General features: G+C 44.2%; 1 protein-coding gene across 5 annotated transcripts in view; it reads left to right on the forward strand.

Annotated features, from left to right (window-relative positions):
• Positions 1 to 26,014, forward strand: part of LOC124595670 (allergen Cr-PI-like) — a 164,810-nt gene that overhangs the window by 49,140 nt on the left and 89,656 nt on the right. For all 5 annotated transcript variants that reach the window (XM_047134517.1, XM_047134520.1, XM_047134516.1 and 2 more), the window contains 2 exons: positions 9,682 to 9,983; positions 17,254 to 17,403. In XM_047134517.1, the coding sequence (XP_046990473.1) occupies positions 9,682 to 9,983; positions 17,254 to 17,403 (452 nt within the window). The remainder of the gene's footprint in view (positions 1 to 9,681; positions 9,984 to 17,253; positions 17,404 to 26,014) is intronic.

The following is a 26,014-nucleotide window of genomic DNA, read 5'->3' on the forward strand; positions in this document are numbered from 1 at the left end:
CATTGCCATGTCGAATTGCCGCACTACGCCGGGCGAAAGGAGCTCCGACGCGATACTAGGAGGCATCCCATGACTTTTGTCACCTCGTATAAAACAGGAAATGTTTTCAAAAGAGACGCCTGCATTTACAGTTTAAATTACTAATCACTGTAAGCATCGATTTTACAGTCTCGCGATGCTTGTGTCATCGAAAGTCGAAATTTTGTGGAGAGGTTGGCGACAATAGTGCAATACTGCTCCATAAAACAAGTTTACAACAAATCATTAATGTGCAGTACCATAAGTTGTCAAACTTTTCTTCTCTGCTCGCTCCAACCCACCAGTGCCACACTTGCGAGAAACATACATGCTGTTAAATCTCGCCTCGCAAATGCATGCAAGTGAAGTTCGGCGGTAAGAGTTCGCCCCACGGCTCAAACCTGGTGCTAGCGACACATACAGCTAGACAAATACCTCCATCTTTGGTTCAGATGGTTCGAATGGCTCTGAGCATTATGGGACTTAACTACTGAGGTCATCAGTCCCCTAGAACTTAGAACTACTTAAATGTAACTAACCTAAGGACATCACACACATCCATGCCCGAGGCAGGATTCGAACCTGCGACCGTAGCTGTCGCGCGGTTCCAGACTGAAGTGCCTAGAACCGCTCGGCCACACCGGCCGGCACCTCCATCATTGCGAGCAGCTCGCATTCGTGCGTGTCACTTTCCGAAGCCGTTCTTAGCGACACATATGAATTCTTCTTGTTTTATCGTATCCCAGTGATTAACTGTATAATAACATCATGAACATCCAATCCCAAAGAAAGCGGGTGTTGACAGATGTGAAAATTACCGAACTATTGGTTTGATAAGTCACGGCTGCAAAATACTCAAGCGAATTCTTTACAGACGAATGGAAAAATTGGTAGAAGCCGATCTCGGGGAAGATCAGTTTGGATTCCGTAGATAAGTTGGAAAACGTGACGCAGTACAGGCCCTACGACAGATCTTAGAAGATAGATTAAGGAAAGGCAAACCTACATTTCTATCATTTGTAGACTTAGAGAAAACTTCTGAAAATGTTGACTGGAATACTCTCTTTCAAATACTGAAAGTGGCAGGGGTAAAATACAGGGAGCGAAAAGCTATTTACTATTTACAATTTGTAAAAAACCAGATGGCAGTTAGAAGAGTCGAGGGGCATGAAAGGGAAGCAGTGGTTGGGAAGGGAGTGAGACAGGGTTGTAGCCTATCCCCGATGTTATTCAATCTTAATATTGAACAAACAGTAAAGGAAACAAAAGAAAAATTCAGGGCAGGAATTAAAATCCATGGAGAAGAAATAAAAAGTTTGAGGTTCGCCTATGACGTTGTAATTCTATCAGAGACAACAAAGGACCTGGAAGAGCAGTTGAACGAAATGGACAGTGTCTTGAATGGAGGATATAAGATGAACATCAACAAAAGTAAAACGAGGATAATGGAATGTAATCGAATTAAGTCGGGTGATGAACGAATTAGATTAGGAAATGAGATACTTAAAGTAGTAAAGGAGTTTTGTTATTTGGAGAGCAAAATAACTGATGATGGTCGAAGTAGAGAGGATATAAAATGTAGACTGGCAATGGTAAGGAAAGCGTTTCTGAAGAAGAGAAATTTGTTAACATCGAGTATAGATTTAAGTGTCAGGAAGTCATTTCTGGAAGTTTTTGTATGGAGTGTAGCCATATATGGAAGTGAAACATGGACGATAAATAGTTTGGACAAGAAGAGAATAGACGCTTTCGAAACGTGGTGCTACAGAAGAATCCTGAAGATTAGATGGGTAGATCACATAACTAATGAGGAGGTATTGTATAGAATTGGGGAGAAGAGAAATTTGTGGCACAACTTGACTAGAAGAAGGGATCGGTTGTTAGGACATGTTCTGAGGCATGGAGGGATCACCAATTTAGTATTGGAGGGAAGCGTGGAGGATAAAAATCGTAGAGGGAGACCAAGAGATCAATACACTAAGCAGATTCAGAGGGTTGTAGGTTGCATTAGGTACTGGGAGACGAAGAAGCTTGCACTAGATAGAGTAGCATGGAGAGCTGCATCAAACCATTCTCTGGACTGAAGACCACAACAAGAACAACAACATCATGAGCACTGATTACTCTGATTAAAAGTGCTCTCCATCCGAAACGCATAAGAAGCGATAAATCTCATCATGTTATTTTATCTTTGAGAAATAAATATATTAACGCATAACTGCATCTGTGGTGGAATCGTTACATCTTGTCTTCTGAAAGGCGTTGGCAACTGTTCCGTACTGTCGTCTAATGCACAAAATGCGAGCGTACGGAATTTCGTATCAGTTTTTCCACTTGACTGAACGACTGGCAGCCAATAGAACACACCACGTCGTTCTTAACAGAGGTAAATCTTTAGATGGGCATACTAGATGGAGTGCTGCAGGACCACAATGTATACACGTGATCTAGTAGATAACGTCCGAAATTGCACAAGGCTATTAGGGGATGATGTAGACAAGGTGAATCAGTTGCCCCTATCGATGTCGTTTTATACAACCCGCAATGGTGTATTTGGTCTTCAAAAGCCATGGCGAAATTTTTGTATTATCTTGCTCACTGCGCGCGAACTATTAGTCGTACAGAAAAAATGATCAGGACTTTTTTGTAGGATCTCTAGTATGTTGCTCTTGACACTCCCTCCTACGGCTGTACAGAAATTTTTCCCACATTCGACCTTTTTTGTCTTCCTTCACTGGCCTTATTACGCCACCGGTTTAGTCGAGCACTTACTAATTGTAGAATTGATGTTTGTGAATGTTTTACTTAACTTTTTGTCAATTTTAACAGCGTTAAATGAACAGTTACATCGTTGTGTTCGTCAGGCCTTCTGGCTGCAAACTACTGTGCTTGTAACAGTTAAGTTTGGATCGAACTGTCAACGTAATTAGTTTTAGCGTATGTTGTTGTTGTTGTGCAACCTACATCCTTCTGAATCTGCTTAGTGTATTCATCTCTTGGTCTCCGTCTACGATTTTTACCCTCCACGCTGCCCTCCAATTCTAAATTTGTGATCCCTTGATGCCTCAGAACGTGTCCTACCAACCGGTCCCTTCTTCTTGTCAAGTTGTGCCACAGACTCCTCTTCTCCCCTATTCTGTTCAATACCTCGACAGACTGTCAATCCAAAGGGCCCGGGTTCGATTCCCGGTTGGGTCGGAGATTTTCTCCGCTCAGGGACTGGGTGTTGTGTTGTCCTAATCATCATCATTTCATCCCCATCGACGCGCAAGTCGCCGAAGTGGCGTCAAATCAAAAGACTTGCACCAGGCGAACGGTCTACCCGACGGGAGGCCCTCGTCACACGACATTTCATTTCAGTTACGTGATCTACCCATCTAATCTTCAGTAACGTTTACAAAATTCGTTTTTCTTCCATTGCCCTCAAGGGCACGTTTACATTAATAATGTTAACGAAATAGCCGATATTGCTGGTGGCATAATAGCCCAACCTATAGAGACCAAAAGAGGTAGATTACCGGGAATAGTTCGTGTAGTCGGAAATTTTTATACAATGGTAGGACAAGCTAGAAATTCTGACTAGTGAAGGAAGAGTGTGAGGTTAGAGGTGCGTTTGGAGGTCACTTTTGGAGTTTTTCTTGAATAAATTGAAAACCGTGATCTCCAGCGAAAAGGTATCCCAGATAAAAATTTAACTCAAAATTCTTACTGCTTTCGTGGCCACTTGTTGGCAAACTGCCTATTGGTTTCTGTATCGGGTTCTTCGGCCGACGTTCATCTAATGATTTTACTGACGTTTCGCCGGCACGATTGGCTGGCGAAACGTCAGTAAAATCATTAGATGAACGTCGGCCGAAGAACCCGATACAGAAACCAATAAGCAGTTTGTCAAAAATTTAACTACATTAAATTTCCTACAAAACTGTCCTGTTCATTTTTCTATAGAACTAGTAGTTGGCGCGTAAAGAGCGAGAGAATATGAAAATCCCGCGCGTGGTTTTTGAAAGCTGGATATAATATGCGGGCTGCATAAAACGAGATCGGTAGGGGCAGCTGAATTACCCTTTGTAGAGAAGACACAACACTAGAAAATTGTAGCGAAAAGCAGGGAGACCTGCAGAGGATCGATTCTTGGCACAAGGGCTGAAAGTTGACGTTCAACATAAAATAAATGTAATGTATTGGGCATAGATAGGTGGAAAGACCCGTTACTGTATATGATTGTACGTTTGCCGAACAATTTAATGCACAACTGGCAGTTGAGTGCTAATGATCGTGTCTGATCGTGTGCGACGTTCAACACAGCTAAATGTTTCATGAATACTGGTTGCAGTTTCAGTTAAATGGGCAACCTGCTTTTCTGGAGTGCCTGTCGGGGTCTCATGCAGCGAAGACTTCACCTAGTCTCACAAAAAGAAATCCATGACTGAGTCAGTAACATCTCTAAAACAATATTGCCGGCCGCCGTGGCCGAGCGGTTCTAGGCGCTTCAGTCTGCAACCGCGCGACCGCTACGATCTAAGGTTCGAATCCTGCCTCAGGCATGTATGTGTGTGATGTCCTTAGGTTAGTTAGGTTTAAGTAGTTCTAAGTTATAGGGAACTGTCGACCTCAGATGTTAAGTCCCATAGTGCTCAGAGCCATTTGAACCATTAAAACAATATTCATCAGATGGCAGTTTGAATACCACCTCTGAACATCGCTAATGTCGAAGCCTTCGTGGGCCCATAGCGGGTGCATCTGTGACATTTTCGTCAAACAAAAAAAGTGTTTCTTCTTATCTCCTTCATATACACTGAAACTATGTGTACATTGGCGAAGAGTTCTCGGGCTTCCAGCCGGGTGGCGGTGTCTTCAAACAGCGACGTTTCGACGAGTGACATACTCATCATCTTCTGGCGAAGTGCCGAGACTTTGCGGATGCCGGTCCCTTTATACCTGCGGTGTGCCCCCCACCACCTGGCCGCGGGAGGCTGGGTCCAGAGGAGCCGGCGGGCGAGGTGGAGGGGGAAGCGGGTGCGCCGTTCGTGTCTCTGTCAGAGCATTCTGATTGCGTCTCGTGAGCTGGACGGTTCTTGTTGCGTTCCTGGCGTATTGCGGCTAATGCGGGTCCACGAGAACCTTGTGAACAGGGACGAAGGCTATCAACTGAGCGCGGCCTGGAATGCAGCATTAGCCGCAATACGCCAGGAACGCAACAAGAACCGTCCAGCTCACGAGACGCAATCAGAATGCTCTGACGGAGACACGAACGGCGCACCCGCTTCCCCCTCCACCTCGCCCGCCGGCTCCTCTGGACCCAGCCTCCCGCGGCCAGGTGGTGGGGGGCACACCGCAGGTATAAAGGGACCGGCATCCGCAAAGTCTCGGCACTTCGCCAGAAGATGATGAGTATGTCACTCGTCGAAACGTCGCTGTTTGAAGACACCGCCACCCGGCTGGAAGCCCGAGAACTCTTCGCCAGCTGTATACGCCGGGAAAGCATAGACTCACATTTATGTGTACATTGCTTTTTTGTAGACACTTATTACAGAGTTAAGCCATGAAATGTCATTCTGTGTTGAAAATTGAGCCTACAATACTAATTTTGAAACTAACGTAGTTATTCAGTACATCAATGAAAGGAGGAGAGAACTGCATATCTCAAACTATCACGTTGATCCTAAATATAGAAGATAAGTATGAAAGAAACCACAGTACAGGAGCCATCTCCATTACAGTTGCTTATGGTACAATGAACCACCTTATTTACTGATTCAAAGTCTACAACCCCCCAAAGAATATTCCTTAACCCGCAATATCATTAATCTCTATCAAGATTGCATCTTCTTTGTAGAATTCCAAGGTCAGAGAATAATATGGAGGAAACAAACATAGCTCCCCTGAAGCAAGCGTTTCACTTCGATACAAATGAGCAACCTCTTCTGAAACGGACTCAATGTTTCAACTGCGGTCACGACCTTGTAATCACTAAACAAAACATGAAATGTGGAGGAGAAGTTGCTACGGATATAGACATCCTCTCATTGTCGGTACATACTACGAAATAAGTCAGCTGAAATTCAGCCCACTGAAGGTACATTTATCTGTGGAGCTTGGTGGCAAACGGCAGTGTAAACCTTTTCTAGTAAGGAGAAAGACTGAAGTACGTGGAACGACAAACTTTCATTGTTGCTACGCCCTACGTAGTAGTCCGAATGTGAAACACATTTAATAACTTTGAACCATGGAACCCCAGCGACTGATTAACTACCTAAAGTATTTCATTGCTACTATCACCTCTATAATACGTTCTGCAGCTGGATCCAGCGACTTTTGTGGCGCTAGGTTGGATTTCGGCGTTATTTTAACGAATTTTCGAAAACAAAAGTGCCCATTCAGATAAAATAGAGCTAACTTTAAACTGGCATAGCTGAATTTCAGTAATTAACCTTGAGCCGTCGTAAGACGTTTCGCAGCCGCGATTGTTTCAAATCCGCTCAATCAGCGTGGCAGTGATGGCGGAGCAACACTATGGCGCTAGGACGAAACGGCTGCTGGATTTGACTGCAAGCCGTGGCGGAACAGCTGCAACAAAAAGAAGGGAGCGGGCCGAATACTTACTACACGTCGGGGCTGGGCGCAGTTTGCTTCAGAGTTAGCTGACTGGGCTTTATCGTAAACAGAACATGGAAACAGCGAATTTGCCTCTGTGTGTGTAATTCGGCCTGATTAGCACACATTATGTCCGCCCCCGATAGCTGAATGGTCGGCGTGACGGACTGTCAATCCTCTAGGCCCTGGTTCGATTCCAGGCTGGGTCGGGGAATTTAACCGTTCCAAGTTTGGTTAAGCTTGTGCTATTGTGTTGGTATTATTTTGCAAATTCCTTGCACAGACAGATTCAACTGCCACTTTTGTATTGTCTTTCGGAAATTATTTTGCCAAGCTTGAAATGAATTAGTTATCTGTTACAGCGGATTAAATTTTGATTGATTTTAATGCTGAAGTGCCGTTAGTACTTCATATATCGTCTATTGTAAAGGTTTTAAACTATTTGTTCTATATATGGTTGTTTTGGTAGATTTTTATACTAATCTGCTACAAAATGACTTGTTATTTAATGGTGAACTGGTTCTCTTTCTGGCATGTATAACTGCCTTAAAATTTACTTAAATTTACTCTATGTATGGGCAAATAGTTTTTAAAGCTTGTTTAAACAACAAAAATTTTTAGCAGGGGGCAAAAATCACTCACAGCTCAACGCAATCGTACCACACCCTTTAGTGGCACAAACCTCGTATCGAGAGCTGTTTCATGGAAAAAGATGTTTGTGGAATCAAAAAACAAGCCATAATTCACAGTAATGAAGCACTGTTAAATTGCGACATACACCGCGTGGTTGATTGTTCCCACGCAGACTGTAGCTTTGTAAAGGAAAGGCGCTCTTCAGGGGATAGAAGGGGTGAGGTTCGGCCTGCGACACATAACACGCAATGAGGACTGGAGAGAAATCTGCAACAGTTTATTGCCAACGTTTGTTGGTAGTGCTAAAGTAACACAGTCACATCTTGTAATCCACATGCTACACTTCCTGCAACAGTAAAATACGTACAAAATAACTTGGCCCATAAATGTGCAGGTGGCGCGTTAGCGGAGGGGACAGCGGTAGTGGAGTGGCCACTTCATAGCAGGGGAGCTGCGGTTCAACAACAGAAGCCCGTTCACAAGCGGAACGTCTACACTAGAGTTAACGAGTCTGCAAGCTATCATATTAACAGGTTATGCCACTATGACCAATAATTCGACACCTCAGTAGCCCGTGGCTAGAGTACTGAGCACGATAATGAGCACACAGACAAGTGAGATGGCCGCTTCTAACAGACAAGAACATCGCTCAGGAGGTGACAGTAAACTAAAGTGACCACCTCTTCGGAATAAAGGAGTAGATTCATTCAGCACTAAGAACAAGAATGCATTTTTGCACTGGAGCCAAATTACACTTCTGGCCATTAAAATTGCTACACCAAGAAGAAATGCAGATGATAAACTGGTATTCACTGGACAAATATATTATACTAGAACTGACATGTGATTACATTTTCACGCAATTTGAGTGCATAGATCCTAAGAAATCAGTACCCAGAACAACCACCTCTGGCCGTAATAACGGCCTTGATATGCCTGGGTATTGAGTCAAACAGAGCTTGGATCGCGTGCACAGGTACAGCTGCCCATGCACCTTCAACACGATACCACAGTTCATCACGAATAGTGACTGGCGTATTATGACGAGCTAGTTGCTCGGCCACCGTTGACCAGACATTTTCAATTGGCGAGAGATCTGGAGAATGTGCTGGCCAGGGCAGCAGTCGAACATTTTCTGTATCCAGAAAGGCCCGTACAGGACCTGCAACATGCGGTCGTGCATGATCCTGCTGAAATGTAGGGTTTCGCAGGGATCGAATGAAGGGTAGAGCCACGGGTCGTAACGCATCTGAAATGTAACGTCCACTGTTCAAAGTGCCTTCATTGCGAACAAGAGGTGACCGAGACGTGTAACCAATGGCACCCCATACCATCACGCCGGGTGATACGCCAGTATGGCGATGACGACTACACGCTTCCAATGTGCGTTCACAGCGATGTCGCCAAACACGGATGCGACCATCATGATGCTGTAAACAGAACCTGGATTCATCCGAAAAAATGACGTTTTGCCATTCGTGCACCCAGGTTCGTGTTTGAGTACACCATCGCAGGTGCTCCTGTCTGTGATGCAGCGTCAAGGGTAACCGCAGCCATGGTCTTTGAGCTGATAGTCCATGCTGTTGCAAACGTCGTCGAACTGTTCGTGCAGATGGTTGTTATCTTGCAAACGTCCCCATCTGTTAACACAGGGATCGAGACGTGGCTGCACGATCCGTTACAGCCATGCGGATAAGATGCCTGTCATTTCGACTGCTAGTGATACGAGGCCGTTGGGATCCAGCACGGCGTTCCGTATTACTCTCCTGAACCCACCGAGTCTATATTCTGCTAACAGTCATTGGATCTGGACCAACGCGAGCAGCAATGTCGCGATACGATAAACCACAATCGCGATATGCTACAAGCCGACCTTTATCAAAGTCGTAAACGTGATGGTACACATATCTCCTCCTTACACGAGGCATCACAACAACGTTTCACCAGGCAACGCCGGTCAACTGCTCTTTGTGTATGAGAAATCGGTTGGAAACTTTCCTCATGTCAGCACGTTGTAGGTATCGCCACCGGCGCCAGCCTTGTGTGAATGCTCTGAAAAGCTAATCATTTGCATATCACAGCATCATCTTCCTGTCGGTTAAATTTCGCGTCTGTAGCACGTCATCTTCGTGGTGTAGCAATTTTAATGGCCAGTAGTGTATTTTGTGTGAGCTCTGCCATGAGTTGTTGACAGACTACCACTTCTGTTAACTAATACCGCGCTACAATCGCTATACTGGACAGGCCGGAAACATTTGTACCTTTACATAAGAAAGTTGCAGAAGATTGAGCCCCTGAAGCTCTCTGGCTACACAAAACAGAATTGCGCTAAGTTTGGTAATGGATTCGTGTCGAAAAAGGCTAGGTGATCATTTAATGACTTGATATGTAGCCTCTGTATTGATGTCCTACGCCACATAGAGCGTCTGCGTGCAGGTGCCGCAGCAGATGGTGAAAGGCCGCAGACAGTATTGGCCAGCAGCAACCAGCGGCATTCGGGCTGTCCAGAGGATCTGCTGTCGTACTTCAGAGAGGATGTCGGCCTGAACGGACATTGGGCCATGAAGCATTTCCGCTGCCCCTTCTGGCTTTCTGGGTCAGTTTCGGCGTCCAGCTGTGATCGCAGGGGAGAGCTCTTCTACTTCGCGCTGCGGCAGCTGGCGGCGCGCTATGACCTGGAGAGGCTCTCCGCAGGGCTGGAGCCAGTCCAGCCCCTCCAGTACCCCACCGTCTACCAGGTGAGGTGCCACGTCTGACGTGTCTACATGTAGTATCTGCTGTGTGGGTTGAAGATGTGTATGTTAGCCAAAGTGTATAAAAAGACATTCACTATGTAAGTAGGCTGTTTAGGTTTTTTTGTTGGTAACGCCACCTCTGTATAAAAATCACTGGCTGTGCTGTGTGCAGTCTGTGTCTAGTTTGCATTGTTGTCTGCCATTGTAGTGTTGGGCAGCGGCAGCTGGATGTGAACAGCGCGTAGCGTTGCGCAGTTGGAGGTGAGCCGCCAGCAGTGGTGGATGTGGGGAGAGAGATGGCGGAGTTTTGTAATTTGTCATGAACTGCTATATATATTATGACTTTTGATGATATTAAGGTAAATACATTGTTTGTTCTCTATTAATATCTTTCATTTGCTAACTATGCCTATCAGTAGTTAGTGCCTTCCGTAGTTTGAATCTTTTATTTAGCTGGCAGTAGTGGCGCTCGCTGTATTGCAGTAGTTCCAGTAACGAAGATTTTTGTGAGGTAAGTGATTTGTGAAAGGTATAGGTTAATGTTAGTCAGGGCCATTCTTTTGTAGCGATTTCTGAAAGTCAGATTGCGTTGCGCTAATAAAAATATTGTGTGTCAGTTTAAGGACAGTCTTGCATAATTGTTTAAAGGGGACGTTTCAACTAATGCATTTTTCACCATAATGCGGGCATGCATCAAGGATCTATCGTGTCATCACTTATCTCCTCAAACCAGCTGACATTTAAAATCTGTGCCTTTCCTTATCTGTGTCTTCCTCACAGTACGTTCCATCATCCGTTTGTGTTAACCTTCTCTCCACTTCACCCACTAGTGTCAGATCATGATCAACTCATAACAATGTTAAAAATCACACAAGATTCCCACGTTCTTGTCGTCTACTCAAGAATCAAAATCTTCCATTCCTGTTAAATATAGCATAAAAGTACCGATCAGTAACTTTCAGGCCGGCCAGGGTGGCCGAGCGGCTCTAGGCGCTACAGTCTGGAACCGCGCGACCGCTACGTCGCAGGTTCGAATCCTGCTTCGGGCATGGATGTTTGTGATGTCCTTACGTTAGTTAGGTTTAAGTAGTTCTAAGTTCTAGGGCACTGATGACCTCAGAAGTTAAGTCCCATAGTGCTCAGAGCCATTTGAACCATTTTTAGTAACTTTCAGTCAAACGCTAACATCGAACCATTACCTAGTAACCATCATAAAGAAATCCGACGATATAATGAAACTTTATTAAATAATTTTTACTACTTCAGTCTCTTTTCCATAATATTTATTAGTACGACACGTTTCAGCAGTATGTTGCCATTATCAAAAAAATTGATCTAAGCACTATAGGACTTAACATCTGAGGTCATCAGTCCCCTAGAACTTAGAACTACTTAAACCTAACTAACGTAAACACATCACACACATCCATTCCCGAGGCAGGATTCGAATCTGCGACCGTAGCGGTCGCGCGGTTCCAGACAGTAGCGCCTAGAACCGCTCGGCCACACCGGCCGGCTTGCCATTATCAGGTGCGTTAGAGTTACATTAATTTGAATGATGTTGAGAATAACCTGCTGAGAGTGCCAGAGAGCTTATGTATCGAAATTTAGCCTTGTACAGAAAGATACATTTGTCTTCCAGTGCAGGGTAGAATTTCGTTATATAAGCTCACTGGAACACGCACCAAATAATCCTCATCATACTTCATGTTAATGTAATGTACATGTAACTCTAATGCACCTCATGATAGTAGCAGGCCGACGAAACGCGAAGCGCTAATAAATATTAGTAAAAAGTGACTGAAGCAGCAAAAATTATTTCATAAATTTATGATACAGTCACAGACTTTAGACAATTCCATATATTGTGGACAAATTTAAACTTACACTAGAAAACAACCGCCAAAGGTGGGGGATTGAATCACGTGATCACCTATCGGATGAAAAGGACCCAAACGAGCTCCATTCCCACCAGAGGAAATTTCGCAGTGATCTCTATTCCTCAAATTATATCAGCTTCCCGTATCCAGTTAATCTCCCAATGTTTATCCTGCCATAAAGTTCCAGTAACTGTAACATCTCCAGCGGGCCTATATTCCTCAAAGACAAATTCCAACACCCCATCATATTCCCCATCTTTCAGAACCGTGGCCTGGTGCCACATTTGTAACAGTACGTCCTACCTTCCCTCGACCTCCACACCCACCACAAGCTTCCACAGAGCAATGTTAATTACGCCCTCTCCTAATTTGTGAAATCAGACCTGAGATATATCAACTATCTCGGCTGTAGTCTACCTGACCAAAATGAAGACTACATTCGAGACTTCTCTGTCTAGGGTGAAATCCTGTACTCAACAGCTGCATCCCACCAGTCAATTCTTTTCCACATATGAGAGGCAGACATGAAGCTTTCACTACCACCTCGCGATAATAAAGTTAAAAAATAATTTTGTTGTGTATTTGCTGGTTGGCCTATATGTTTTCAGTCCTGGTACTCACTGAAATTCACGCGCCGCATTACCGTAGCACTCCGCCAGAGGAGGCAAAACCGAATCGCGAAGGCCGTTGGTAAAGTGGCGTATCGCGTGGTAATATTGCGTTTGCGCATTTGAAGGGTAGCACCACTGCAAACAACCCATTCTTAGTTGGTGGAGCTGTGCGGCAACAATGCACCGTGACAAGAGACGGTGGTGAGGTGGAGCGCACAATTACAGTGCGGTCACACAGGTCTCAATGACGAAGAACGACGCGGCAGACCATTTCTCTGTGAAAAACCACCGATAAGAAGTCGATGCTGTGGTGCTCGAAGACTGGCGTACCACAATCGGGACTGTAGTGGAAAGAGCGAAAATCAGTTATTGATAAGTTTCCAACCTCTTACATGACATTTGGAACACGGCAAACGTCGCTGCCCCTTGAGTTCCACTCCACACAACGCCCCAGTTCGTACTGCAAACGGTTTAGTCACATGTGCTGCTTCTTTGGGCTATCAAGCTACCCTCGCCCCTTGTGGTGTCAACGCCAGACACCACACTTGCTAGGTGGTCGCCTTTAAATCGCCCGCGGTCCGTTAGTATACGTCGGACCCGCGTGTCGCCACTATCAGTGATTGCAGACCGAGCGCCGTCACACGGCAGGTCTAGAGAGACTTTCTAGCACTCGCCCCAGTTGTACAACCGACTTTGCAAGCGATGGTTCACTGACAAAATACGCTCTCATTTGTCGAGACGATAGTTAGCATATCCTTCAGCTACGTCATTTGCTACGACCTAGCAAGGCTCCATGTTCAGTTACTATTGATATTGTGAATGATGTACAGTCAAGAGCGACGTTCACCATTTATGGGCTAAAGTTAAGTATTCCACAAACTACGTCCGTTTTTCTAAATTCTAATTTCCTTGCCCTGTTCCAGACCTCACGCCAGCCTGCGTGAGCTAAAACGCGTGCCTTTCGGCTTCCTCTAATAACACGGTGTTGGCTCTCCTGCCAACCCGCAACACCCCTTACAGTGTATTTTCTGGAGAGGCACCAAGTTGCTTCTTCCTCTTCCTCGGATGATGAAACCAGTGTGTGGCATGTATTTCCAGAAAGACGACAAGTTGACTTTTGAAGTGAAACGTATTCTGAACAGCCAAAAAGTAGCTTCTACGTCCATGGTGTCCACTAGGTCACCCGCCGCTGGCAAAAAAGTGTCGCACTGAAGCGTGAAAACGTACACAAGGATCTATACTATCACCAAATGTTATGGTCGCAGTTTTTTTTTTTTGCCATAATAAAACTTTATGACTCGCACATATTCCGAATTATTTTTCGTGTCATATTGTCCCCAGTATCAGCGATCTACCGGTAGCGGCTTTGACTGGTAATCAAAACCTCCTGAGTTCCGTCTTTGAACCAGCCATTGCTTAAGTTTTGAGCAAAAGTCAGCTCTAATGCCGACTGAAAGCTCCCAGTACAAGGAGTCATTCTCAATTTGCCAACAGACTTGTCAAATGGGGCAGAGCAGCGAACTGAGTTTCACGGCAGCTCTTGTCCTTGGACTGGGAAACTGCCCTAAAAGGCGTAAGATTCAGCAATGACCAACGGTAGGAGAAAGCAGAAAGCAGTGGAAAACACTGCATTTTTTTTGGATCGTCGTTTGGTGCGTCCTGCCACGACTTCTATGCCTTTGGCAACTTCTGCATTCCAGATTAGCGCTCACTACTATTGTCCTCAATCATTTGTTAAATATATTCCAATCTTGGTCTTCTCCTATGGTTTTTACTCTCTACAGCTCTCTCTACCACCATGGAAGTCATTCTCTCATGTCTTAACACATATCCTATCGTCTTGTCCCTCCTTCTTGTCAATGTTTTCCACATATTTCTATCCACGCCGATTCTGCGCAGGATCTCCACATACCTAATCAGTCCACTTTCACCATCCTTCTGCCGCACCACATCTCACACTCGGCAATCTCTTGTTCTTCGCCCAAAACACATAATTCACTCCCATACTATGCTGTCCTCCAGAAGTACATTCTAAGAAATTTCTTCGTCAACCTAAGACCAATGTGTGGACTAGTAGACTTCTTTCGTCCAGGAATGTCCTCTTTGCCTCTTTTAATCTGCTTTATTATGTCCTCTTTTCTTTGTCCAACATGGGTCATTTCGCTTCCAAGGTATTAGAAAGCTTTCACTTCGCCTACTTCGTGATCACCAATTCTGAAGTGAAAATTCTCGCGCAAATGTGTGGATGATGTTTGTCGGGAGTCCGATGCTAGGTATTCAGTCTTCTAAAGATCTCTTAAACTCTGACTGTAATACTGGATCACCTAGGTCATCCACATCGACTTCCCTATCCGCTCTCTCCTCTGAGTTTAATAATTTGATTCGCCTTGCACTCTTAATGTTGACCCCTTTACTTTTTATTAATTTCATCGAAAGTTTTTTTTAATTCTATACATGCTGAATCTGTCTTTCCGGCTACCACTTCTAATTCTTCAAATTTTCCAGCATCCGTTTCGTCTTAGCTGCCCTGCACTCCCTATTTGTTTCATGCCTAAGTGACATACATTGTTGTATTCCCATCGTTTCCAGTGCGTTTTGTCACTTCCTTCCTCCGTCGATCAACTGAAGTATCTCTTCTGTTACGCAAGGGTTCTTCGACATTCCATTCTTTGCAGCTACATCTGTCTACCCAACTTCTGTGACCGCTTTTTTTAGAGCTGTTCATTCCTCTTCAGTTGAACTGTTGCGGTGTAATCATTATTGCAGTTACTGCAGCATTATTCAAATTCAAACGTACTTCAGTATCTCACTTCTTTCCACGTCGATTCTTCCTGACTATTCTTTTGAACTCTACTCTTTTTGTGATCTGAGTTTATAGCGGCTCCTGGATACATCTTTCAATCCAGTATCTGATTTTGGGATCTATGTCTCACCATATGTAATCTAGCTGGAATCTTCTCTGTATCTGGGTCTTTCCTAAGTATACGTCCCCTCCTGAAATTTGTGAACAGAGTATTCGCTATTATCATCTGAAATTTATTGAAGAACTCAATTAATCTTTATCTTCTCTCATTTTTACTGCCAAGTCTATATTCTCTCGTAACCCTGTCTTATATTCCTTCCCCTACAAGCGCGTTCCAATCCGCCATACCAATTTCTGCTGCTGTAATTATTGGTCCATATGGATTTGATCAGAAATAGTTAACTTCTTTCCATTTCACTTCACTGATCCCTACTATGCCTAGATTGACACTTTGAATTTCCATTTTCAGATTTTCCAACTTCCCTAACACGTTCAACCTTCTGACATTTCACTCTGCATCTAGTAGAATGTTATCCTTTCTTTCGTCATTCGAGCTTTTTGTCACGGTCACCTCCTCCACGGCAGGACTTCCCTTTGGAGATCGAGGGATGGGGGACTAATCTAGAATCTTTTGCCAATGATGAGGTCAGTGCGACATTTTTTTCTATTTCAGGCCAAATGATTCGTGAGATAACGATCACTTTGGGTGAAGGTACCAGAGTGACAGTTCTGACGTTGCGCTTGTTAATCGAAATAAGACCTAAGAAAGATTATTCGACTTAGAAGAAGCATTCGACAATGTAATATAGTGCAATATGTTTGAACCTGTGAGAGAAATAGGTGTAAGCCAAGGGAAAGATGGATGACGTACAATATGCTCAAGAACCAAGAGACAGTTACAAGACTGGAAGACCAAAAACGAAATGCATGGATTAATAAGGATGTAAGACAGAGATGCAGTCTTTCCCTTCAACTGCTCAATCTATACATCGAAGCAGTACTGACAGAAGTAAAATAACAATAAAATGGGATCAATTGAGAATGAGGGGATATCAGTTACATGATTCGCTGATGGCATTGCTACACTCAGTGGAAATGAGGAATAATTACAGGAACTGTTGAAGGGAATGGTCTAATGAGTAAACCAAAGAAAGACGATATAGCAGGTAACAAGGGAAATTATATTGTGGCCACGATGTATACGAAGGAAACTAATTCTGCTACCTTGGAAGCAAAATAACATATGACGGAAGAAGCAAGAAGGACATCAAATGCAGACTAACATAGATAAAGAGGGCTTTTCTCGCTAAAACGCTTCTGGTATTAAATATAAGGTTTATTTGAGAAAAAATTGCTGATAACGTGCGTTGGGGGTGCTGCATTGTACGGTAGCGAATCATGGATTGACGGAAAACAGGAGCAGAAGAGAACTGAAACATCTGAGATGTGGTGCTATGAAAGGATGTTGAAAATTAGATGAACTGATAAGATAAGGAATGGGAAAGTTCTCTACAAAATCAGCGAAGGTAAGAACATAGGAAAAACATTTACAAGAAGAAGGAACAGGATGGTAGGTCATACGTAAAATAAATAAATAAATAAATAAAATAAAGTACCTTGAGATCCCACCAACCCAAGAAAATTATGATCGACTGTGCTAAAGAAGCTGCGTTCTGTAGCAAGTGAGTGATGATAGGTTCAATGACAGGAACCCTCAACTGAGGGCCTTAATCAAGTGATCACTGATATGCAAAGCACAAAGATTATGGCGTAAACGTCAAGCGAGAGATTCTTATGAATGTAAACAAAACTTTCTCATTTAAACACTGTACTACCTGAAATTTTCTAGCATCTCCTTTATTTTGTCGTATATTATTATAAATGACTATTTCATTTTGCAGTAAAGAGCTCATTACCCTGTGTTAGCCACATATAAACAACTTCTGATTAAGTCTCAGCTGATGATTTCTATATTTCAGGAAACTTATCACTCAGATGAAAGAGTTGCCAGTGAATTAAGGTGTGCTCCAGAAGGCGAAGCGTTCCTATCAGACACCCCTCACGTATGGGCGCTCAAGATATTCGAGGAGAGAATATGTGACGCTATTGATGTCGGATACGCAGTTGATGTACGTACCAAGAAAAGGTGACATTTTTATTTTATAATGTTTCCATATACTTACATGGCGTTGCAAGGCAATCCAAATCTCCTGTCAAACAGAAAAAGAAGTATCTGTAACTAAGAACTCTAGTAATTTTAGTTATATGTTTTTAAAAGGATAAGATGGTGTAACAGTTACAACATTCCTTTCATCCTGACCGGTCCCACCACCAAACGTAAGTGCGATGTCTGTGCACAGGGTCAGCCAACTAAGGTAAACCATCATCCAAAAACGTTCAGAACGAGAAAGTACATCAAGGAGCGGTTTTCGCTAGGAGATCGCTAAGAATATTGTGAATTTTCTGATTTACACAGTGGAACTATGTACTTTTTTTTGTGGCAGTTGAAAAAGCATTCGAAGAGGAGTTCAACAACATAACGTGTGTGGAACTTCATCAAATAGTACCAATATTATTAATAGACATTAGGTCGTGAGCTATCCCTGACTGTAACCTCTACGTTAGGAATACATTAATTAATAATATTCTGTTTTCATTTACTCTATTTTTATTTTCAAGTTATTGTCCAACGTATTTCTGAGCTACAGTTCCGTTTTCAAGGACTGTATACAGTGTACGTAAAGGGCATTAAATCTCGCAGTAACAGAACGACACAGTTATTGGATTTAAGGAGAAAACTGTGTCAGGAGGGATTAATTTCCATTACATTACCTGCGTATCGCCACATAACATTAGTCTTTTGCACTGGTGAAAAACTTTCACATTTGTGCTTACATTTTGAACGATGCAGCATTTTCATAACAGTACTACCTGACTCAAATGACGTATATTTAGTTTATGTCACAGTGATGTCATGAAGTATTGAATTTTGTGTTGTTCCTGATCGTACAGATTGACGAAATGAAATAAATAAATTACTTAGAAGAATCACAGTTAACAATTTTCGTTTTACATTCTTACATATTCAAGGCGAAATTTCACATGCTTATTAAAATACAGGGTGACTATCATCAGTTTATTTTAATTTATGAATTTTAGTCTATGTATACACCAAACGGAGCAACCTACAGTCATGTAACAGTGAGTTCTATATGAGGATTAGTGGGAGGGAAGGAGGGTCCTGAAGAGAGAGAGAGAGTCGAAAGAGAAGGAGATAGGGCAAGGATGACGGATTCGTGTTCATTACTTCTTGTGAGGCTGTTGTATTAAGAGACAGTCATCACTGAATAAAGAAAGCAGTCTGTTGTATTCGTCGTCTATCTGTTAATTCTGCATGTCAGTAGGTAGGAAAATCCGTTGTCTGTAGTTTTCTGGTGTCTACGAGTAGTATTTAGAGTTTCATGCCTGAGGGCTGTCTGTAGCAGATTGTGAGAATCTTTTTGGAGTTTAGTCGGCTTTGTTTGCTGTCACAGAGATGAGTTGCCTTTGCGGATTTGTGATGTACATATAAATGCAGAACTGGCATGTATCCATTATATGCGACAGCCGACTCAGACTATGATCGTACATGATTGTTTTATTCAATGACTAGGTTCGATTAGTACGATCATCATCAGATTGATCTAAAAAGAGTGTGTATAATAATTAGCAGGAGCATTATGGTAACAACGCCATAAGGAGTTGCGTTGATTCACATTATCTGAGAATCAGGTACAAAAACAACATACTTCACTCCTTGAAATTAATCAGAGAGGCAAATAAAATGTATAGCTACGAAAGGCATCATCACTTAGAGTACAGACATGATAAAATTATAATAAACAGTGCTTAGGGCTGCAGCACAAACAGCTGAGGCAACTTGGCTACTAGATGTCGAGGTGCAGCTGACCGCAAGCACTATTTACAATGGAGTGTTACGAGGCCAGAGATTGATGTTTAACATTTTATACGAAACAAAATAGGATGGATTAAAAAGAAAGCTAGAGTTTAAACATGGGTTCACAGTAAAATATTAGTTACAATTATAAATGATAGTTTTTAAATAGGTGGCTTTAACGTATACAGTCACACAATGAAGTTAATTGAAGCAGAATTTGGAAACACGAAAGGAGCCAGGGGCACAACGGACTCGCGGAAACAGAGCCAAAAAACCGTGGGTGGCCCAGGCCATGGAAAGAAAACTACAGTACAGAGAATAAAACTACTGTACAGAGAATATCAGGATATCAAAGAACTACACTGAAGAGCCAAAGAAACTCTCCCGCGAGCACGCAGAAGTGACGCAACACCACGTGGCATGGACTCGACTAATATCTGAAATAGTGCTGGAGGGAACTGAAACCATGAATCCTGCAGGACTGTCCATAAATCCGTAAGAGTACGAGGGGGTGAGGACTTCTTCTGAACAGCAAGTTGCAAGGCAATTCATATATGCTCAATAATGTTCATGTCTCGGGAGTTTGGCGGCCAGCGGAAGTGTTTAAACTCAGAAGAGGCTTGAACAGTCGGCTGCTGACGTGCAGGGTCCTTGGATTCATGAGGTCGTCTCCATACCAGTACACGTCCATCCATTCGATACAATTTGACACGAGACTCGTCCGACCAGGCAACATGTTTCCAGTTATCAACAGTCGAATGTCGGTGTTGACAGACGCAGGCGAGGCATAAAGCTTTGTATCGTGCAGTCAAAAAGGGTACACGAGTAGACTTCGGCTCCGAAAGCCCATGTCGATGATGGCTAATGGCTCTGAGCACTATGGGACTTAACATCTGAGGTCATCAGTCCCCTAGAATTTTTTTTAATTCTTTATTTCCATTTATAATAATTATACAAGAGTAACCCACCACCTTAGTGATTAGTGGGTCTTAATATTCTATAATGTTATTATAAAAGCAGCTAATACATATTTAATTTGCGTTACTACAGACAGTACTACCTGGGTGAGCGGGCAGACTACTTATAGTGTTAGCATACTTTCTAATAACTACAGGTGATTAGTGTTAACTGCCTGCAGCGTTACATATGTGCTAATGTTAATATAAACCTACTTGGGTGCCTGGCTTATAGAGCTAAACCCTATGAGCATGCCCCTGGCATAGGGCAGGCAAGAAGTTAATTGTCGCTGCAGGTTCCTAATCTACTATCCTATTCTATTCTACTAAACTACTACCTAATCTACGTTATAATCGGTGCATTTGTCAAGTCCGTGAAGTAGATCACCCCCGTCCCCCTAGTCCTGCACGTGGCGGATTCCAGCTGTACAGTCGACCTATCCACGAGCAGGCGGTACGGAATTGGAGTGCTGGACGCGATTGGTGGTTACCAACTAGTCACGAAGGTCTCTAAAGAATATAGTTAGTACTTTTAGTGATACCTCGTTGGCGAGCGTGTTCAGTGTTTGAAAGGTCTCTTCTTGTCTGAGTAGGTCGTAAGTATTGTTACTTGGCAGTTGTTGTCGTAGTGCGGCTGCTACACCATCGAAAAGGGGGCACTCATAAACCACACGGTTAGGAGTAGCCTCTGATGCGCCACAGTCACATGTAGGCGTCGCCCTTTTCCCAAACCGACATAGATATGTCGGATAGGGGCCATGACCAGTAAGGAAGTGGAACAATCCCCTAGTTGGCTCAAAATATTTCATTCCCATTCTTTCCCTTACATTTGGTAGGAACTGAAAAGTCCTTCTATCAGTTTCATCTGTCTCCCATAACTCCTGCCATAAATCTTCACCCCTCCTCCTTATCTCACCCTTATTCCTAACAGGTGCTCCCATAACTTCTACTTTTGTAATGTTGTCTTTCTTGGCCCAGTACCATGCAGCCTGCTCTCTTATTTTTATATCCAGAGGACAGAGCCCCATTATGACTAACAGGGCTCCCCCTGGGGATGTTCTATAAGCCCCCACAGATCTTAGTAGCATGTTCCTTTGTACTCTTCTCACTGCCATAGCAGGCACCACCCTCGTAAGCCTGTGAGACCACACTCCCGATCCGTAACCCACTATTGACGTCAATATACTGTTATGATATACTTTTATCAGATGAGGCGGAAGGTGAAATCTTTTATGTCCAATGGAAATGAGGTTATTTAATAGTTGTAATGCTTTCTGGGTTACGGTTTCATTGTGCTTTGCGAAGTTCCACCATTCGACGATGATGATTCCCAAGTAACGTGTCTCCCGTCTCCGAAGAACTGGCGTGCCCTCAATTCTCACGGTTGGGTTTCTAACCAGCTGTCCTTTAAGTAAGAGGTAAGTCGATTTAGTAGGTGAAATGGTCATCTTAGTATTACGGCACCATAGTTGTAATTTGTCTATTGCTCTCTCTATCTTAGGTTCTATATACTCGCGACTTCAGCCGCCGACCAACAGGAGGAGGTCATCAGCGTAGGCTATAACCTCTAGCACCTCTTCCTTCTGTTGCAAACTGTCCAGAAGAGGCTCCATGTGGATGTCCCAGAAAAGGGGACCCAACACGGAGCCCTGGGGGCATCCCTTGGTGATAGTTTTCCCGATTTTTCCGCTAGGGGATGATAGCCATACCCCACGATCCTCACAATAGCTCCTCAGACAGCCATATAGCAGCCCTGGACACTCTTTCTCCCGGAGGCAGGAGAAAAGCGAAGACCACCACAGGTTGTCGAAGGCGCCACTGATGTCCACCATGATGCCAACAACATACTTACACGGGGCTGAGCCGCAGACCTCGGCCGCCAAGGCGATTGCATCAGATGCCGATCTCCCAGGCCTGAAACCGAATTGCCTGTTGCTCATCCCATGCAGCATGCGGTGAGCGGTCAGTCTGTCAGCTAGTAGTTTCTCCAGAAGTTTGCCAAAGCCATCCAGCAGATAGATGGGTCTGTAGGATTTGACCTCGGCAGGGTCCTTCTCAGGGCTTTTCTGAATAATCACTACATTAGCAACTTTCCAGATCTTCGGAAATCTACCCTTCCTGAGGCATTCATTGAAAAGGTGTGTAAGTGGCGCAACTAGCCGTAGGGCTAAGAACTGCACCACCTCCGCCACAGTGCCGTCTGGCCCGGGGGCTTTCTCTCTCTTTAGTGACTTGATGAGAGCGGCAACCTCCTCCTCAGAAGGGGAGGACCGCTCCATCAATTTCGTATCTAACAAGGTTTTTGTAGTGTCGGCAGACTTGCCAACATTACGTACACTAATAGAAAGAGGCGGCCAAGATGCACGCGCTAACTCACGCAGGGTGGCGTGAGGTCTGAAACAGGATACGTAATGAATGCTATAAAGAAAAGTACGTAGCTGCTGGAATACTTAACTTTAATCCATCATTTGTATACAGCGTTCTTGATGATACAAGTGAGACTCTCTCTAGATAAATGCAATGTAATTCTAATGGCGCCTTGCTAGGTCGTAGCCATGGACTTAGCTGAAGGCTATTCTAACTAGCTGCTCTGCAAATGAGCGAGTCTTCGTCCGTGTAGTCGCTAGCAAAGTCGTCCGTACAACTGGGGCGAGTGCTAGTCCGTATCTCGAGACCTGCCTTGTGGTGGCGCTCGGTCTGCGATCACTGACAGTGGCGACACGCGGGTCCGACATGTACTAATGGACCGCGGCCGATTTAAAACTACCACCTAGCAAGTGTGGTGTCTGGCGGTGACACCACAGTTTTCATTCCGTAGTTCTTGCTGTCCTTCAGTATCGTCATTCCTATCATCATCAGGCAGCAGGGACCGGAGGAGGACCTCAGCAGTTTCCTGCCACGATTCCGTCATCCCGCCCCCGTGCCTGATCGTTGATAACATCATTGGGGAACGGATCTTTTCCCTTTCTAATTTATAGGGCACTGCCCAAGGGTAAAGGGCCAGCTGATTCTTTACGAATGTTTCCCAGCTTTTCGTCCTGGTCTTTTGTAGCTCTTTTTGAAAGTTTTCTTTCGCCTCCCGGTATAGCAATAGCCATCTTTGCTTCTCCCACCAGACGACACTGCGCTGCTAGTGCTTCCTCAGTCTTCTGACAGACTGACGCAATTCCTGTAGCTCGGCTGACCATGACGGTGACGGTGAGGCCGCCATGGGCCTCCTCCTGGTTCGTACGGCCGCTTTGATCGCCCTTGTTACTGCACGCACCAGCTCCTCAGCCCTGTCGTCTACATTAAAGTCTTGTCGTGCGTCACCTTCTGGTAATGGAGGAATGTCACACTCTCTGGCTAGGCGCTCCCAATCTGTTTTTCTGAAACTCATTTGCACCTCCCACCCCATGGCCCAGTGGCACGCTCTGTCTCCTAGGATGAAAGTTATTAGATTGTGATCACTAATGGTGGCATTGTCTATCACTTTCCAGTCTTGGAACATGTTAGCCGCATTCGGCGTGACCGGCGTCACGTCAATGTTTGTTCCCTGTCCCCCTCCCGCCACATAGGTGGGAGGATTGCCCGGTCTATTTGCCACCACTAGTTAGAGAGCCATAATCATCTCTTCCACTTTACTGCCATTTTCGTCCCTTGTGCCACTGTATCACAGGGGAGGATTTTGCATTTATGTCAGCAGTTACGATGATTTTGCGTCCCCGCAACGCCGTGGCCACTCTCGTTAGATGATCTAGGTGCTGCTCAATACTGTCTCCATATTAGAAGTACATATTGATGAGGATTACGATTCCAGCAGGGGATTGTATCTCGACGACGTTGCAGTGACTATTGGAGTGTTGTGATAAGGGTGTTACACGCAGTGCGGTGTTGGTTACTAGAATAGCCGCTTTTGGGGTATCCCCACTGCTGACGGTTTGCTATGTTGTGGCAGTGAAAGCAACTTTTCCAGCCAGAGAGTACAGCTCCTGCAAACAGAGTATATCCAGTCTCCTCTCCGCCACTTCCTTACGGAACTCCTGCATCACCAGTCGACTGTTATGAGTATTGAGTTGTCCTGCTGTTATTTTGGTCGTCATGGAAAATAGGTGTGTATATGGTCATTCGGCCAGGTTTTATTCCAGTCATATGTAAGTCGTCCATTTGCAATAACTGATTGTTGGTAGATTTCCTTTAGATCAAATTTCTCACCTCGTCTTTCGAAAACTTTTTTAAGTAGGTCTCGCAGTGCTCCGAAGTCAGTGGGGAGGTTCACCGACTTTAGCTGTATTCTGTCTACAGCCTCTATCACCGAGAAGGTTACCCTTCGTCCGTTCTCATGTCCTACGCGGACCACATGTCGTAAGGCAGTGGTCAGGGTAGTCGGCTGCTCCAGCCTAGCCAGCTGCATGGTGTACTCGAGATTCGGGTACACCCTTACCGGATCGACAGGTGGCAACCTAACTACCGGGGTGTCTTGCATGACGGAATTTCAAGTGAAGTTTGTTATTGTATTTTCTTGCAATCGTTGATATAAAGCTTTATCTGCCGCTACCACAGGATGCTCTTGCCGTTTTGGGTCTTTGGTCGGCATCGTGTCCCGGCTTTGAGAGGAGGGTGCTCTGACCCCTAGAACTTAACAACCACTCAAACCTAACTAACCTAAGGACATCACACACATACATGCCCGAGGCAGAATTCGAACCTGCGACCGTAGCGGTCGCGCGGTTCCAAATTGAAGCGCCTAGAACCGCTTGGCCACTCCGGTCGGCCCATATCGATGATGTTTCGTTGAATGATTCGTTCGCCGACACTTGATGGCCCATCATTGAAATCTGCAACAATTTGCGAACGGGTTGCGCTTCTGTGACGTTGAACGATTTTCTTAAGTCGTCGTTGGTCCCGTTCTTGCAGGATATTTTTCCGACCGCAGCGATGTCGGATATTTGATGTTTTACCGGATTTCTGATATTCACAGTGCACTCGTGAAATGGTCATACGGGAAAATGCCCACTTCATCGCTGCCTCAGAAATGATGTGTCCCATCGCTTATGCGCCGACTATAACAACACGTTCACTCACTTAAATCTTGATAACCTGCCATTGAAGCAGCGGAAACCGATCTAACAACTGCGCCACACACTTGTTGTCTTATATAGGTGTTACTGACGACAGCACCGGGTTCTGCTTGTTTGTACATCTCTGTTTTATTTGAATACGCATGCCTATACCTGTTTCTTTGGCGCTTCAGTGCACAACAGCCCATATACTTCGAAAAAATAGGCGTCCGCTGCAAATTCGTTTTGCTCATTAACAAGTATTGTTGGATGGTGTATTTTGTTCCCATAGATCTCTGTTTCTTGCAAAAGATTCAATAGTTTCCTCTTCGGTGCAGACACATATTTGAGAATTAGCATGTAATCAGGTATACTGACTGTCAGACGTTTCTCAGATAATGTGAATCGACGCTATTATTGATACTGTTGTTATCGTAACACTTTTACTGATATGCACGCAATTTCTTAGTTCAACCTGATGATGAGCATAAAGATCAAATAAAACAAATATCTGAGATCATATACTACCTTGATTCTCACATATTGTTAAATAATCGATCGCGGTTATCTTCAAGGTAACCATGTCACCCTTCAATCAGTGTGTTCATTATAAGGTATAGCAAATTAGGAAAAATAACTCACGCACAGAATCGAAACCGGCCGAAGTGGCCGAGCGGTTAAAGGCGCTACAGTCTGGAACCGCACGACCGCTACGGTCGCAGGTTCGAACCCTGCCTCGGGCATGGATGTGTGTGATGTCCTTAGGTTAGTAAGGTTTAAGTAGTTCTAAGTTCTAGGGGACTTATGA

Source organism: Schistocerca americana, chromosome 2, assembly GCF_021461395.2.
Source record: "Schistocerca americana isolate TAMUIC-IGC-003095 chromosome 2, iqSchAmer2.1, whole genome shotgun sequence".
Classification (NCBI taxonomy): Eukaryota; Metazoa; Arthropoda; class Insecta; order Orthoptera; family Acrididae; genus Schistocerca; species Schistocerca americana.